We start from the raw sequence: 13,268 nt of genomic DNA, 5'->3' as shown, positions 1-13,268 counted from the left end.
AAATACATTTACTGAAAATTTTAAATAAATCGGTTCAGTAGTTTTGGCTGTACGTTGATTCCACCCTTCATTTATATACAAAGATATCTATATTCTATATAGTTATTATACTAGTAAATCATAGATACTATTGTTTGTGTTAAGATTTTATAAGATTTCTATTCAAGTAAATAACATACTAGTCTATATTAAAAAATAGGTATCAAAGTATAGGGTGTTTTAAAAGTCTTCATCCAATTACAAACTGATATAGTTCAGAAACGATTTATTGTAGGTTAATGACCAATTTATTAATGGAAAGATTGGATAACCAAGTTTATTTTAAGTTATCTACAGTACGGCCAGCGAAAAATGTGCCGTGACCGTCGTGTTACTAGTGGTGAATTTTAGCGTAACCAGGGGTTCTCCGTTTGAAACATGGCGGAGTACGGAGTGGTACGGCGAGTGAAAAGCGAGCGGTGACAAAAAGTTTTAGTAGCCCTGACAAAATTCGGTCACCCGAAGCACTAACCTAACCTATCACGGCTCATTTTTCGCTGGCCGTACTGTAGTTGATAAATTGGGTGAGTCCATTTTCCTCCAAAACGGTATCTTGTTCTTGGAGGAAAATAGCTACGGCCAATAAATTTGGCACCGTAATGGCGGTAGATTGGGAGTAAAGGAAACGACGATTTGGCGATTCATCCCTGACCTTACAGTGTGTAGTTATTTTTTTTTATGGGGCTATGTAAAAGAGAAAGTGTATTATGTACCATAATTACCTAAAAACTTGGAAGAGCTTAAAACCAGAATCAAAGATGCTGTTAATGGCGTGACATCAGATATGATCAGCAACCTTTCTAGTATGGCCCCAGCATACATTACGCCCAGCCCATCGCCATATAATCTAGATAAATTAAAATAAACTTGGTTATCTAACCTTTCCATTATTACATTGGTCACTAACCTGCGATAAACCGTTACCGAACTATATCAGTTCGTAGTCGGAGAAAGACTTTTGAAACACTCTGTATATATATTTAGTAAAGTATAAATTATAAAAGTTATTGTATTATATGGTAGAATTATAGTTAATTGTGTCTTATTAAAATATTGTTGGAAACTGAAAATTTAGTACACTCTTTAGTCTTCCTAAATTGTTTGTATTACATTTGATTTGAATAGTTGAATCTAATACTATACTAATACTATACACTGATTACACTGCTAACATAAAACCAATCTCAGTAAAGGTTAGGTTAAGTATGCCTACTTAAATCAACTCTACACTTCCTTTAGATTGTAGGCCCTGATTAGGATTTATATATATATATATATATATATGGAAAGCATCCTTAGAGTTGGTACTCACACTCTTTTTTAAAATATATTTTAATTGTATAATTATGATGATTTTACGCGTGATATATTACACAATTAAAAATAGTGTCACTACTCAAGACGGTGCACTAGGACTATTGCTGTATAGTCCAATTTTAGAGTACTAATAATTATAATATATTTAACAACAGGTAACCTATTGTGTCTAATAAGCTCATCGCCCGATTAGAAATATTAATAATATTTATGGATATATTATGTATCTTTCTACACAAATTAATTATCATTTAAGTATCTAAGTATAGAATAAAATATTATAGGTTTACATATACTTACAGGCTATAATAATAATTATTATTCTTACCCCGAATAACTACCGGTTTTGCTTTCGAATCGGATGAACATTGAATTTCCAGTCGATACGAAATCGTGTTTTTCAGCTGGCTTAGAAAATGTATCACAAAATGTTTTTATGATTCTCGTGTCATCCGGTTCGGCGGCATCGTAGAGTGTTAAGCTTTCCCCGCAATCTCCAGTCCAGTCGCTCGTCACTGGGCTCTCTATCCCATTTACTCGGAAGCTAGAATACCGTTAAGTATTTTTTAGATAATTTCTGCACAATTAATCACTATTTAAAAAAATAATATTAAGTATGTAAGGAAAACATAGGTTTCAATAATAATAATTATTATTTTTATTATATAATAGGTAATTACTAATTAATTGTCATTGAAGATCAAATTATTTTATAAATAATGTTTAGAGCGAGTCGACATACCTGGGAAAATAAACTCGAACTACTTGATTTGGCAGTCCTAGTAAATGATAAGTGCAAGATGTGTGTGGAGGATACCAGTGAGCAATTGACATGAATATTCCTTCGGTATGGTGATCTCTGCTCAAATGTTCGCTCGATAATATCCAATCGCAAGAACCATTTTTTTCACCGGCAGTCTGCATGTGACCGGGCATATTCCCAACATTAAAATGGAAACCAGTATTTAAAAGCGGGCCTGTATTAAATAATAAATTAAATAATTAAGAGCAAGTATTCATTCGCACTTATATTATTATTACGAGTATACACTATACACGTAACATAAAAGTATTAACTCAACAAGAGTATCTAGAAAAACAAATACATATTTATTAGTTATTAATAGGTGTAATTTCGAAAATTTTTGTAAATTATAATGATTATATATCAATTGAACTATCCATAATATAAAACAATAATACAATTTCTTAGGAATTCTTCGAATCTATTGCACTCAATAAAATTCAGCCAATTGTCAATTCTATTATCATGGATTAGCAGCATGGGTTCCGGCCAGGTCGATCTACGTCTATATGTAATGCGGTCTTTTGAAATCATATATTTAAAGCCTTTAACGCCCATTCCCAAATCGACGTCATTTACACTGATTTTGCGAAAGCTTTTGATCGTGTTGATCACTTGTCCCTTATGAGCATTTTCTTAAAGAAACCGGCTTTGGTTAGCCACTTCTTTCTTGGTTTCGTTCCTACATTAATAATAAAAAGCAGTGGGTAAAAATTCATGGTGTCTGTTTTACTGTCCTTCCCATGTCTTCGGGCGTTCCCCAAGGTAGGCACCTATCCCTCTTGCAGGTACACTTCTTAGCGTTTGCGGATGACATACAATTATTCTATCAAGTTAACTCGTTGGCCAATTGTTTAATACTTCAGAATGATTTGAATAATTTAGTTTTCTGGGCTACTAAGTTAGGTCTACAGTTTAATACCTCTAAACGCCATTCAATGATCTTTACGCGTAAGAGTTCTCCTATTAGATTCAATTACACTGTAAGTGGCTCTTCTTTGGTTCCACTCGACAAATCTGTTAATGATTTAGATTTTGTCTTTGATCCCAAACTGAATCCTAGCTTGCATATAGAACAGATCTGCTGTAAACTTCTCAAAACCCTCGGTTTTATCAAGCTGATAGCTGCCGAATTTAAATTAGTATCCTCTTTGAAAGCACTTTATTGCTCTCTAGTTAGACCTATTTTAGAATATGGCTGTCATCTGGGAACTTCAAACAGCTTGTAATTCAGTCATGCTCGAAGGAGTTCAACGAAAATTTCTGAACTATGTTGGCAACACTTTAAAAATTGAATGTCCAAATCACGACTATACGCCAGTCCTTAAGTCCCTTTAAACTAGAAACTTTAGCAAACCATAAGCAAGCAGCAAATCTCACCTTTTTGGCTAAATTATTGCAGGGGAAAATTGACTCACTGTGCTTACTATCCAAAGTCTCGTTCAATGTTCCAGTCCAAACCTCTCGCCATCCTGCTCCTTTTCACTTGCCCCCTCTTCTACTAACTTAGGTCAAAATGAACCATCACGTCGCTGCACGCATTTAGCTAATCTAGACCCTTTCTTCTCACTAAGTCATTTTTAATTTTTTTGTATATAATCTATCAATTGTACTAAATTGTTTTATTGTTAATTGGGCGTAAGCCTGTGTTGTATTATAAAATAAAATAAAAATAAAAATAAATTATTTGTTATTAAATATAGGTATGGTTTGTTTTAAGCTTTTAAAAATAATAACTTTTTAATAACTATAATTACCTTCACTGAAATAAAAATGTTAAAGGATTTTAATATTTCAATTAAACCAACCTAGGTCTACTTGATACATAACATACTATATTAACATACTTATCCATTATTCTTACTATTTATGTGTACAATTCTAAAAATGTCTGAATAACGCATTATAGGTTATTAAATTATTGCCATTTAATCTAAAGTTTTAAAATGAAAATATATTATTATATTAATATACCTACTGGTTACTACATACTATATAATTATACATACCTATTTGTTTCTCCTCACACTTAATTAAATTTAAATAATCGTAATTCATGAATTATAAAAGTGAGGAGACGTAAAATAAACGATTAGATGGAGAATAATATTTTGCTGAATAGTTTTATGACTTATAAATAAACTTTAAGCCATATTAACAATACGCAAACTAATATTTACTATTAATTATAGGTAATAAGTATATAATATTATTAAAAAGTTAGTCTGTATATAATAATACTATAATACGCTGAAAGATATTTTAAGACTTATATAATTACAGTAAAATACGATTGTGTATATAGGTATTTCAAAGAACATATTATGTTTACATTACGATGTAATGTAATGATAAATATATTATTATATAGGTTATTTCTTTATGCAGTGTAGCACGAACTAAGATATATATAACTAAGTATATCTTAGTTCGTGCAGTGTAGTGATGGGATTTTTCGTTTATTTTAGTGAATCATTTCTTTTCTTCCAATTAATTCATACCATATATGTCCTCTTTAAATATACAGAAAAAAATGTTTTGGTAACTACCTATATAACATCTATGTTTAATTATCAATTTAAAAATGTTATGTGTTTGAGGTAGAAATTATAAATAATTATTATTTTATTATATATATTTACTATGATATTAAGATCTAAAAATTATCTATAATTTACCAAAATAATCACATAGAGCTTGTAAACTAGGAAACTACGAGTAGACTCTTATTTCAGACATAGATACGTCTTGACTACAAGTATAGCCATATAAAAACTGAACCGATACAGTAAATATAGTATATACATATTACGCATAACCAGGAATGGGCAAAATACTCAAAAATCAGTATCGCGATACTATAGAATATAGATACTAGGTATTACATTTAGAGTTTAGAGTATAGAGATAGTAAATAATCGATATTTCATATAATTGTATCGAGATACAAGATATTAGATATACATTTTACCTAAGATACTTAGATACTTTTATATCAAAGATACTGTCTAGCACTGTACATAAAATACCTATTTATTTACTGTATAAAAAATCTTACTAATTTAACCATTTTAAATATTTTAATTATAATTTTTAAGATTTGATATAGATTATAAAAGTATAAATTAGACTGTACCTACCTGCAGCTGATGTAACAAACTCCACAAATAAATCTTCACTTGTGCCAACAATTGAGTGGGGAAATTTTCCCATTCCACAAAAAGTTCCAATCTCTGGGCTAGATGCGTTTTTACCATCATAGATTTTTATGTAATCATATGGGCAATACTCAGCTCCTTTAATATATTTTAATTGTTTAATAATTAATACTATCATACAGTCAATATAAGTTTATTTGTTAAAATTAAAAATATTAAAGAATTGTTAATAACAAATAATTTATTAAAATACTGTTGGTATTCAATATACCACCAATCATTGTATACCATAAAAAATATTTGCATTCAATTATATTATTTATTTTATCTTCACTGTGCGTCGAATATTATACAATATCTATACCTAGGTAATAGGTTATTAATTTTTGCTTTAGAAATGAAACTATTATTTCAAATGTATATAATTAATATCATTAAAGTGAAATACCTATGATCATTCTATTAATAATTTTAAAATGCATATTTTTTTATATTGAATTTAATTTTAATTCCAACTTTTTGTTTTTTAGACAGATGAAGTATGTATTTAAATAAACTGAATGAATTCCATTTTTAAGGTGTACTATACACTGTACAATAATCATAAATGACCCTTCAAATGTTGGAACAGATTATAAAGATAAAGATTAATGTTAAACGTTAATCAAAATAAATAGCAAATGTGATGGTTTACAAATATTATAATTTATATACATAATATACAATACACATTACACATATTAATTTTTAATGATAAGTACCTATAAAAAAGTGCTATTTTTACGGTAGTTTTTACACTCAGTGGATTGTTAACTATTAATTTTTTATCTATCGTATGACATTTAATATATTCACACTTTTTATTATTTATTTTTCATAAAACTATCTGGGTCAAATTTGTAAAACAAGTGGGTTCTACATAAATTAAATTTGAAATTTTTCTAATGTGAAATATTTAAAAATACATCTTAGATTAATAAATGAAATAGTATATTAGTAAGTTATTATTGTAAAGATATTTTACTAAATCTAAGTCAGTTTTCTTAGGGTCGAATTCATTCAAAATCGTTTTTCTGGAAGTACAATAACTTTTATCATTCATTTTTTTTTCCAGAAAATATATTATATAATAAACAATATTACAATACATACATGATACATAGATATGATAAAACCCATATTATTGTATGGTTACCTGAAGTGATCGGTCTCATGGGGCATGTGATTATATTTTCACAACGTTGACCGTCCACATTAAATTCTTCGTTTTGTATGTATAGACGGATAAACGGATTTTTAGTGTTCAACCAATAATTGCACTTGAGATTTCTTGGATACACTCCTGGATACGCTGGACTTTGGACATAACACGTTTGTAGTCGACATTCTTTAAATGTCCTATCACAATAGCTCCTTTAATCAATTTAAATATGGTACGTTAATTTTTTACATTTTTTTTTTTTTTTTTGATTTAATAAAAATGATTTGCAAATTTCTGTTTTAATTATGTAAGTTAAACATTGAAAAACAAGTTGAAAATCTTTGAAGATGTATCAACAAATATGCGGTAGGTTTAATTTTGTTTAAAAAATAAAATAAAATTTTCCACAACTTAACAAATATTAGTGTTAGATCCACTCTTTTAAAGGGTATATTTTTCATAAATTAAGGTACCCTATCATAATATGTGACACCGTTTGGAGACTTTGAGGCGAAGTGATGACATTCGTCAATTTTACAATAATGTATTTTTTTTCGGTTTGTTGACTGTCATTACTTTTGGAGCAGTAAAAATACTTAGATTTTAAACGTTATAAGGGATGATTTCTGGTATACAATTGAATCTAGTTTATACTTTGGAAGATCAAGATTAAAAAATTTCCAGTACTTGGAAAAACAGTCAAGAAAAATAAAAAAAAAATAAAGAAAACCCGGGACTTTTTATACTAAACTAGTTCGAAAAGGTTAAGTACCTACCTATAATTCAAATTGAATAACCAACGAAAATTGAAATTTTCACTAAATATTGAAATTATCATTTTTTTATGCATAGCATAATTTTAAAATACTTGTATTTTGATTCTGTTTGAGTAAATTATAAATATGAGAAATTTTTGATTTTTTTAAACATTTTTTCAATGAATTTGATAAAAAATAGTTCACTTGGTAAAAATACTTAAAAATCGAATTGTTTCTTTTTCATAAGTTATTAAGACAAAAATTCAAAAATATTAAAAATATATAATCACAATATTTTTTAATAAAAATTTACAAATTATTTTGAACACTAAATATTGACACTTCAAAAAAAAAATTTTCAGAAAAATTGAAAATTTCAGTTGTCTATAAATAGCTAAAAAAAAAAGTCAAAATATTTTGCAAATTAAAATGCCAATCTAAATAACTGACGAAAATTTCAAGTATCTTTATCGTTAGGTTAGGTTAGTTATCGTTCCGATATTTCGTAAAAATTTAAAATTCAAACGCAATTAAAATTTTTCCTATAATGACGCTTCGAGTTTCCTCTATAGATACTTGAAGGAAAACTTATGGAAAACTTAGTGTTGTATTTTTAATCCTTAGTTATTAACACAAAAAATTTTATGATTTTTCAACTTCAAAATTACTTTGCAAATTTTCGCGTTTTCTACAGATTTCATAAAAATTTGAACTATAAACGCTTATAAAAAAAAATTGTGACTAACGATCTTTAATTTTTTTTTTAACTACAATAAGAATAATTTGTAAGGAACCTTGTATTAAATTTTCAAGTTTTTTTGGTCATCCAAAATTTTTTTACCGACAATTCAAAAAAAAATTTGCATAAAAATCGAAAATTTCAGTGGTCTATAAATAACTCAAAAAAAGTCAACAAGGTTAGGTTACAAAAGAAAATTTAACTGTATATAGATAACACTAACATAAACATTTGGTGAAAATTGTAAGTATTTACAGTGATTAGTATTTGAGTTACAACCATATAAAAAAATCGATTTGGTCGAAAACTGGTTTTACGTAAAAATTCCCGTTTTTCCGTCACTTTTTTTTTTGTTTTTCTCGATTTTTTGAAACTGTTGGAAAATGTTTACTTTGACTCCTATAATTACAGTGACCCAGTTAACACCAAATGTAGGTACAGTATTACAACAGAATGAAACACTGATACTCACTAACTCACTTGCCTACATTCTTTGGTATCTTATTCATTTAATTAGCATTAGCAAGCACACCAATTTTTGTAATAAAATAAATAAAAAATATTTAAAACATGTAATTGATATTGTTCTTACCCAGGGTTCAGCAAGCCTCTTCTATTTGGATAAAGTTCTGGATGCTGTCCATATCGTAAGTAAACTTGAGTTTCTTGTTCAGCTCTTGAATCGAAACTGTAATAAGTTTGATCTGTAAAGTTATTTGTCTGAAAAATAACTCTAACTGAACTTGTTTCCGATAAAAATGTTTGTGGTTGTTCGATTTCACCACAATATGATCCTGGCACTTCTTTTTTAGATGTTATTGTTGCAGCGTTACCTTTGCCCGCATGATCAAGTATCTTAAATCAAAAAAACATATTTATTTATCACATTAATTTCAGTACACATAATTAAAATTATTTTTCAATTTTTTGACAGTTATTAAGTTATTATAAATTTATATGATAGTCTTTTACGTTTCTTGTTATTTTTTACATACTTATCTATAATAATTTCATTAGAAGACGTGATTTTTACTAAGCTTAATCTATAAGATATATTTATCTTTATAGGTATATTATTTATTTTTTTTATAGTTAATTTTACGTTAAATAATCAGAAAATCAGTTTGAAAACATTTGTGACTATCAAGATACATCCAAGTCTTAATGAGTTCAGACAATTAACACTGACTTTATGCACGGGCATAATTTATGAGGGTAAGGTTATGATTAGGGATGGAGTGGCCAAGCGTTCTAAGGCATCGGTTGCGAAGCGCACCGTTGCTGGTTCGAACCTCGGTCACGGTCGGCACCTTTCTTCGGGCAAGTCACGGTGTCTGGAGAGAGAGACTGCCATCCCCCACCCTGGGCATGGCAGAAACCTACGGGTGCCCAAATAGTAATTCTGCCTATTAGGCGTCCGAACCAGGTCTTCGGGCCTACTCCCGGACCATATATTAACCTTATAACCTAACCCAACGTCATACGAAAAAAAAATTTATGAGAATTAATTAGGTTAGGGCATATAATTATTATACGTGCCTCTACTATATACACACATATAATATTTAGGAAAATGAATTATTATATAAAGTTCTCTGATCAAAGATATTTATGGTTGAAGTCGGCATCAAGAACAAGAAAATACACCAATTTAGTAAATTTCGTTAACATTATTCATTTTTGAATGTAAAAGTTCTTCTAGTAATACGATTTACGCCATGTGTTAATACTTCGACACTTCGAAAACTTACCGAAATAAAATATCATTTGAGTAAATTATTGTGACCCTCCCTCGGAAGAGCTATAAAAGAGCTATAAAGTTCACAACTATTGAATCATGAAAGAAACTATCTGTAAACCTATGCTAGAGTTCACGAATTATTTACTTTTTTATCACGGGGCGTTCAATAATTTATTCGAATTATTTGAGGACTGAGATTTTGTTCACAAGTGTATAATATATAATAGATAATAAGTTCATAAAGTATTATTACAGAAATAAAATGAATTGAAATTTATAAATAGTATTGAAACCTAAAATCTAAATCATATAGCTATTTAAATGCATAAAATAAATAATTACCTAATTCATTGTAACTTTTGGTTTTTCAACACTCAACAATAGCTTCGGTTTAAAAATTTAAAATACTTAAGTTACTAAAATTACTATTGTATTTTTATTAATTTTGAAATATTAATGAAAATAACCTAACCTAACCTATTCGTATATAAAATTTAGTTTGCAGTATAGACTTTTGGCATCAATAACTAATCACCAACCACTTATTAATTAAATCAAAAACTTGTATCTATATTATTATATTATTTAACTTTAACACAATACAATAAACCAAAACCAGTATCTACCTATTTGTTAAGACTATTTTAATAATTTTTTGAAATTTTGACTTATGAATGATACCTATAAAAATGTACGATATATTATAACAAATAACAATATAATATGAACAAGGTCACACAAATTAGTATTTTATATTGACGTTGATTTTATAGTAACGAATATACCTACCATTCAAACACCCGATATAGTTTATAAAAGGTTGAGTTGTTGTTATATTTTTAATTTTTATTTAGACGCCAGATCAATAATTCATCTTGATATGATTCATTACATTTTATGTTACTTTATATTTTAAAATGTAATTTTTATATTATGCATTGATAGATTAATTATTATTTACAAGATCTAAGTTTATATACATTAATCATAATCATATAATACTACGAGTATAAACAATCTGAAATGTTTGAATTATTTTCTTTAAAGTTTTATAAAGTCTGTTAGAATATGTCTTATATTATAGTAGGTATTACTAGAAAAAGTTTAAGATCAGTAATGCATACCTATTATAATAAGTTATTTTACTTACCTAAGTTTTTTATTTATATTTTGAACGGAAATAAGAAAGTTTAGTGATTTAAAAATATCTACTATAGGTATGTTTATTTCAAAGAATACTTTCTGATATTTGCACAATAAAAGTACTTTAACTGCAGTTATATGTAGCATAATGGCTAATCATAAAAAAATATTTATTAATTATTTACCAAGTTAGTACCAATACGGCAATACAGAAGCAACTTAGTATCTACCGACTATCATAATTGATGATAAAATATTATTATAAACAATAGGTATAAACATAGCAATTAGAACTATACATCACAATACTAATTTATTAATGTAGTTACAATCTTTAATTTAAAATTAGGTACCTATGCATAAAAGCTTTTTTTTTCACAATATTCAAACTCTTCAAATGAAATGAAATTGCAGGTATTTTACCCTATTTTATTTTCTGAAAAATATTTTAAATGATAATCTATCAGCAAATCACTTATAAGTTAAAAAATCGAATAATTACTATATATATATGCTGGATAGGATTTTCATAACTTAACAGCAGCTCAGCGTTTTATCGGCCGTAGCCATTTTCCTCCAAAAACGAGATTCAATTTTCCACCAAAAAAAAGGTTATGGTTTCCATTTTCCTCCTCATTATTTTTGACTAAAATAATGTCTATTTTCCTCCAATTTTTAGGCAGTGTTGCGTTCTGTATTATAAAGATAGAGCAGAAATTAACCTGACACAATCACGGTTTCGAATAATTCAAAGTTTTGGTTTAGTTTAAGAACCAAATGTGAAAAATGTATAAATGTGAACAGACACGTACATTTCAGAATTTGGGAAAAATCATCATCTTCATTATTATAAACTATACCAATGTATGCAAGTTATTCCATTCACATTTTAAAGAAAAATAAAACATATTTACTTGGCTCAATATTATGAACTCAAATATAAAATATTTATTAAATATAATATTAAGCTTAAGTTCAAACTTATATTTATTGTTAAATAAGAAGTATATTCTGGTATTCATACTCCAAAAAACTCGAAAGACTACCGAGCAAACACACATCGTATTATTATACTTTGCATTACTTTATATTATTAAAAAATATAATATTATATACTATTTTATTATTTTATTTATTGGAGGAAAATAGACAGTAGAGGAAAACGGTATCTCGTTTTTGGAGGAAAAAAGACCCGCCCGTCTTAGCAGATGTTTATATCATTTAGTCATACCCCATAGGTCACAGTGGGCAAATTTAAGTTCCTATACGAGACCTATCAGGTAAAAAATATACATATATTAGTTCTTACACGTTAGAAACAGGTATACATAATATGTAAGTTATATAATAGTTGTAGACCTGTTGTTATATTTTGTCAAAACCATAACAACCAAAAAAGAATTAGCGAAATTAGTCAATGTCCATCGTAAATCTCAAAATCACAGTAATAGACTAACATAACAAGTTATACCAAGTTTTATTGTTTTACCGATAGGTAACAATAAAAAAACCACGAGATGATACATTATTGTATTTTATCCACCATAATAAAAAAAAACTTTGAAACTTAAGGGTTAGAAATTATAAACTTATGTACACATCTCACGGGGTCCGCAATCCATCACGGGTTGATTGCCTACCTGATAATATACTGCTTGCATAGGTAATCATAAGAGTCTCACCACAGAATAAATCTATTCTGTGGTCTCAGGGGCAACGCCGACAAGCAGAATGACTATAATATTATTATTACTTGACTAACTCACTGACTGATAAACGTAGAGCGTGAACAATGATAGATTAATGCTTGCAATTTACACGGTACATTCGTACAATTGTACCACAAATTTAGTGTGCAATAAGAAAGCATTTTAATGTGGTGCTTTCAAAGTTTTTTGATAATCAAGATAGTCAAGGAAAATGTCTAAGTTTTGAACACCGTTAAACTGAATATTAACAAATTAATCAAAATTCGAATCATATTATAGAATTGGCATTTTAACGGGCAACGAAGTGCACGAGTTCAGCTTGTATATATATATATATGGCCATATGGGTAGCTGAACCCTACATGTCTCAATTTGTTGGCGATGTGATGTATTGTGTTTATTCATCGATCGCTAAAAAAAATGAGAAAAGTTTTGCCTGCGCCTCCCGGCGCATCCTGGAAATACAATCCATATCCACCGTTGTTTTTTATTTTTGTTTCCATGGCAATAATAATTAGTGCGAAAGAAATTATTATAATTACAGACACAGGTCTTTACTCTTTATATCCTTTAAAATGCGAATTTCGAAAAAACCTTTCTTAGTGCGTCTATGCATAGTAATAAATGCATTTATTGAAAATTTCAAATACATTGGTTC

The 13,268-nt window shown here is 28.2% G+C and overlaps 1 protein-coding gene across 7 annotated transcripts in view; it reads right to left on the bottom strand.

Annotated features, from left to right (window-relative positions):
- The window catches only part of LOC114132770 (uncharacterized), a 98,288-nt gene that overhangs the window by 22,594 nt on the left and 62,426 nt on the right, over nucleotides 1–13,268 (bottom strand). For all 7 annotated transcript variants that reach the window (XM_027998339.2, XM_027998338.2, XM_050199217.1 and 4 more), the window contains 5 exons: nucleotides 8,610–8,872; nucleotides 6,515–6,732; nucleotides 5,302–5,457; nucleotides 2,099–2,333; nucleotides 1,685–1,900 (listed from right to left, as the gene is read on the bottom strand). In XM_027998339.2, the coding sequence (XP_027854140.1) occupies nucleotides 1,685–1,900; nucleotides 2,099–2,333; nucleotides 5,302–5,457; nucleotides 6,515–6,732; nucleotides 8,610–8,872 (1,088 nt within the window). The remainder of the gene's footprint in view (nucleotides 1–1,684; nucleotides 1,901–2,098; nucleotides 2,334–5,301; nucleotides 5,458–6,514; nucleotides 6,733–8,609; nucleotides 8,873–13,268) is intronic.

The sequence above is a fragment of the Aphis gossypii genome, chromosome 2 (genome assembly GCF_020184175.1).
Source record: "Aphis gossypii isolate Hap1 chromosome 2, ASM2018417v2, whole genome shotgun sequence".
Taxonomy (NCBI): Eukaryota; Metazoa; Arthropoda; class Insecta; order Hemiptera; family Aphididae; genus Aphis; species Aphis gossypii.
The sequence above is the reverse complement of the archived record's forward strand: the minus strand, read 5'-3'. Positions and strand labels throughout refer to the sequence as shown.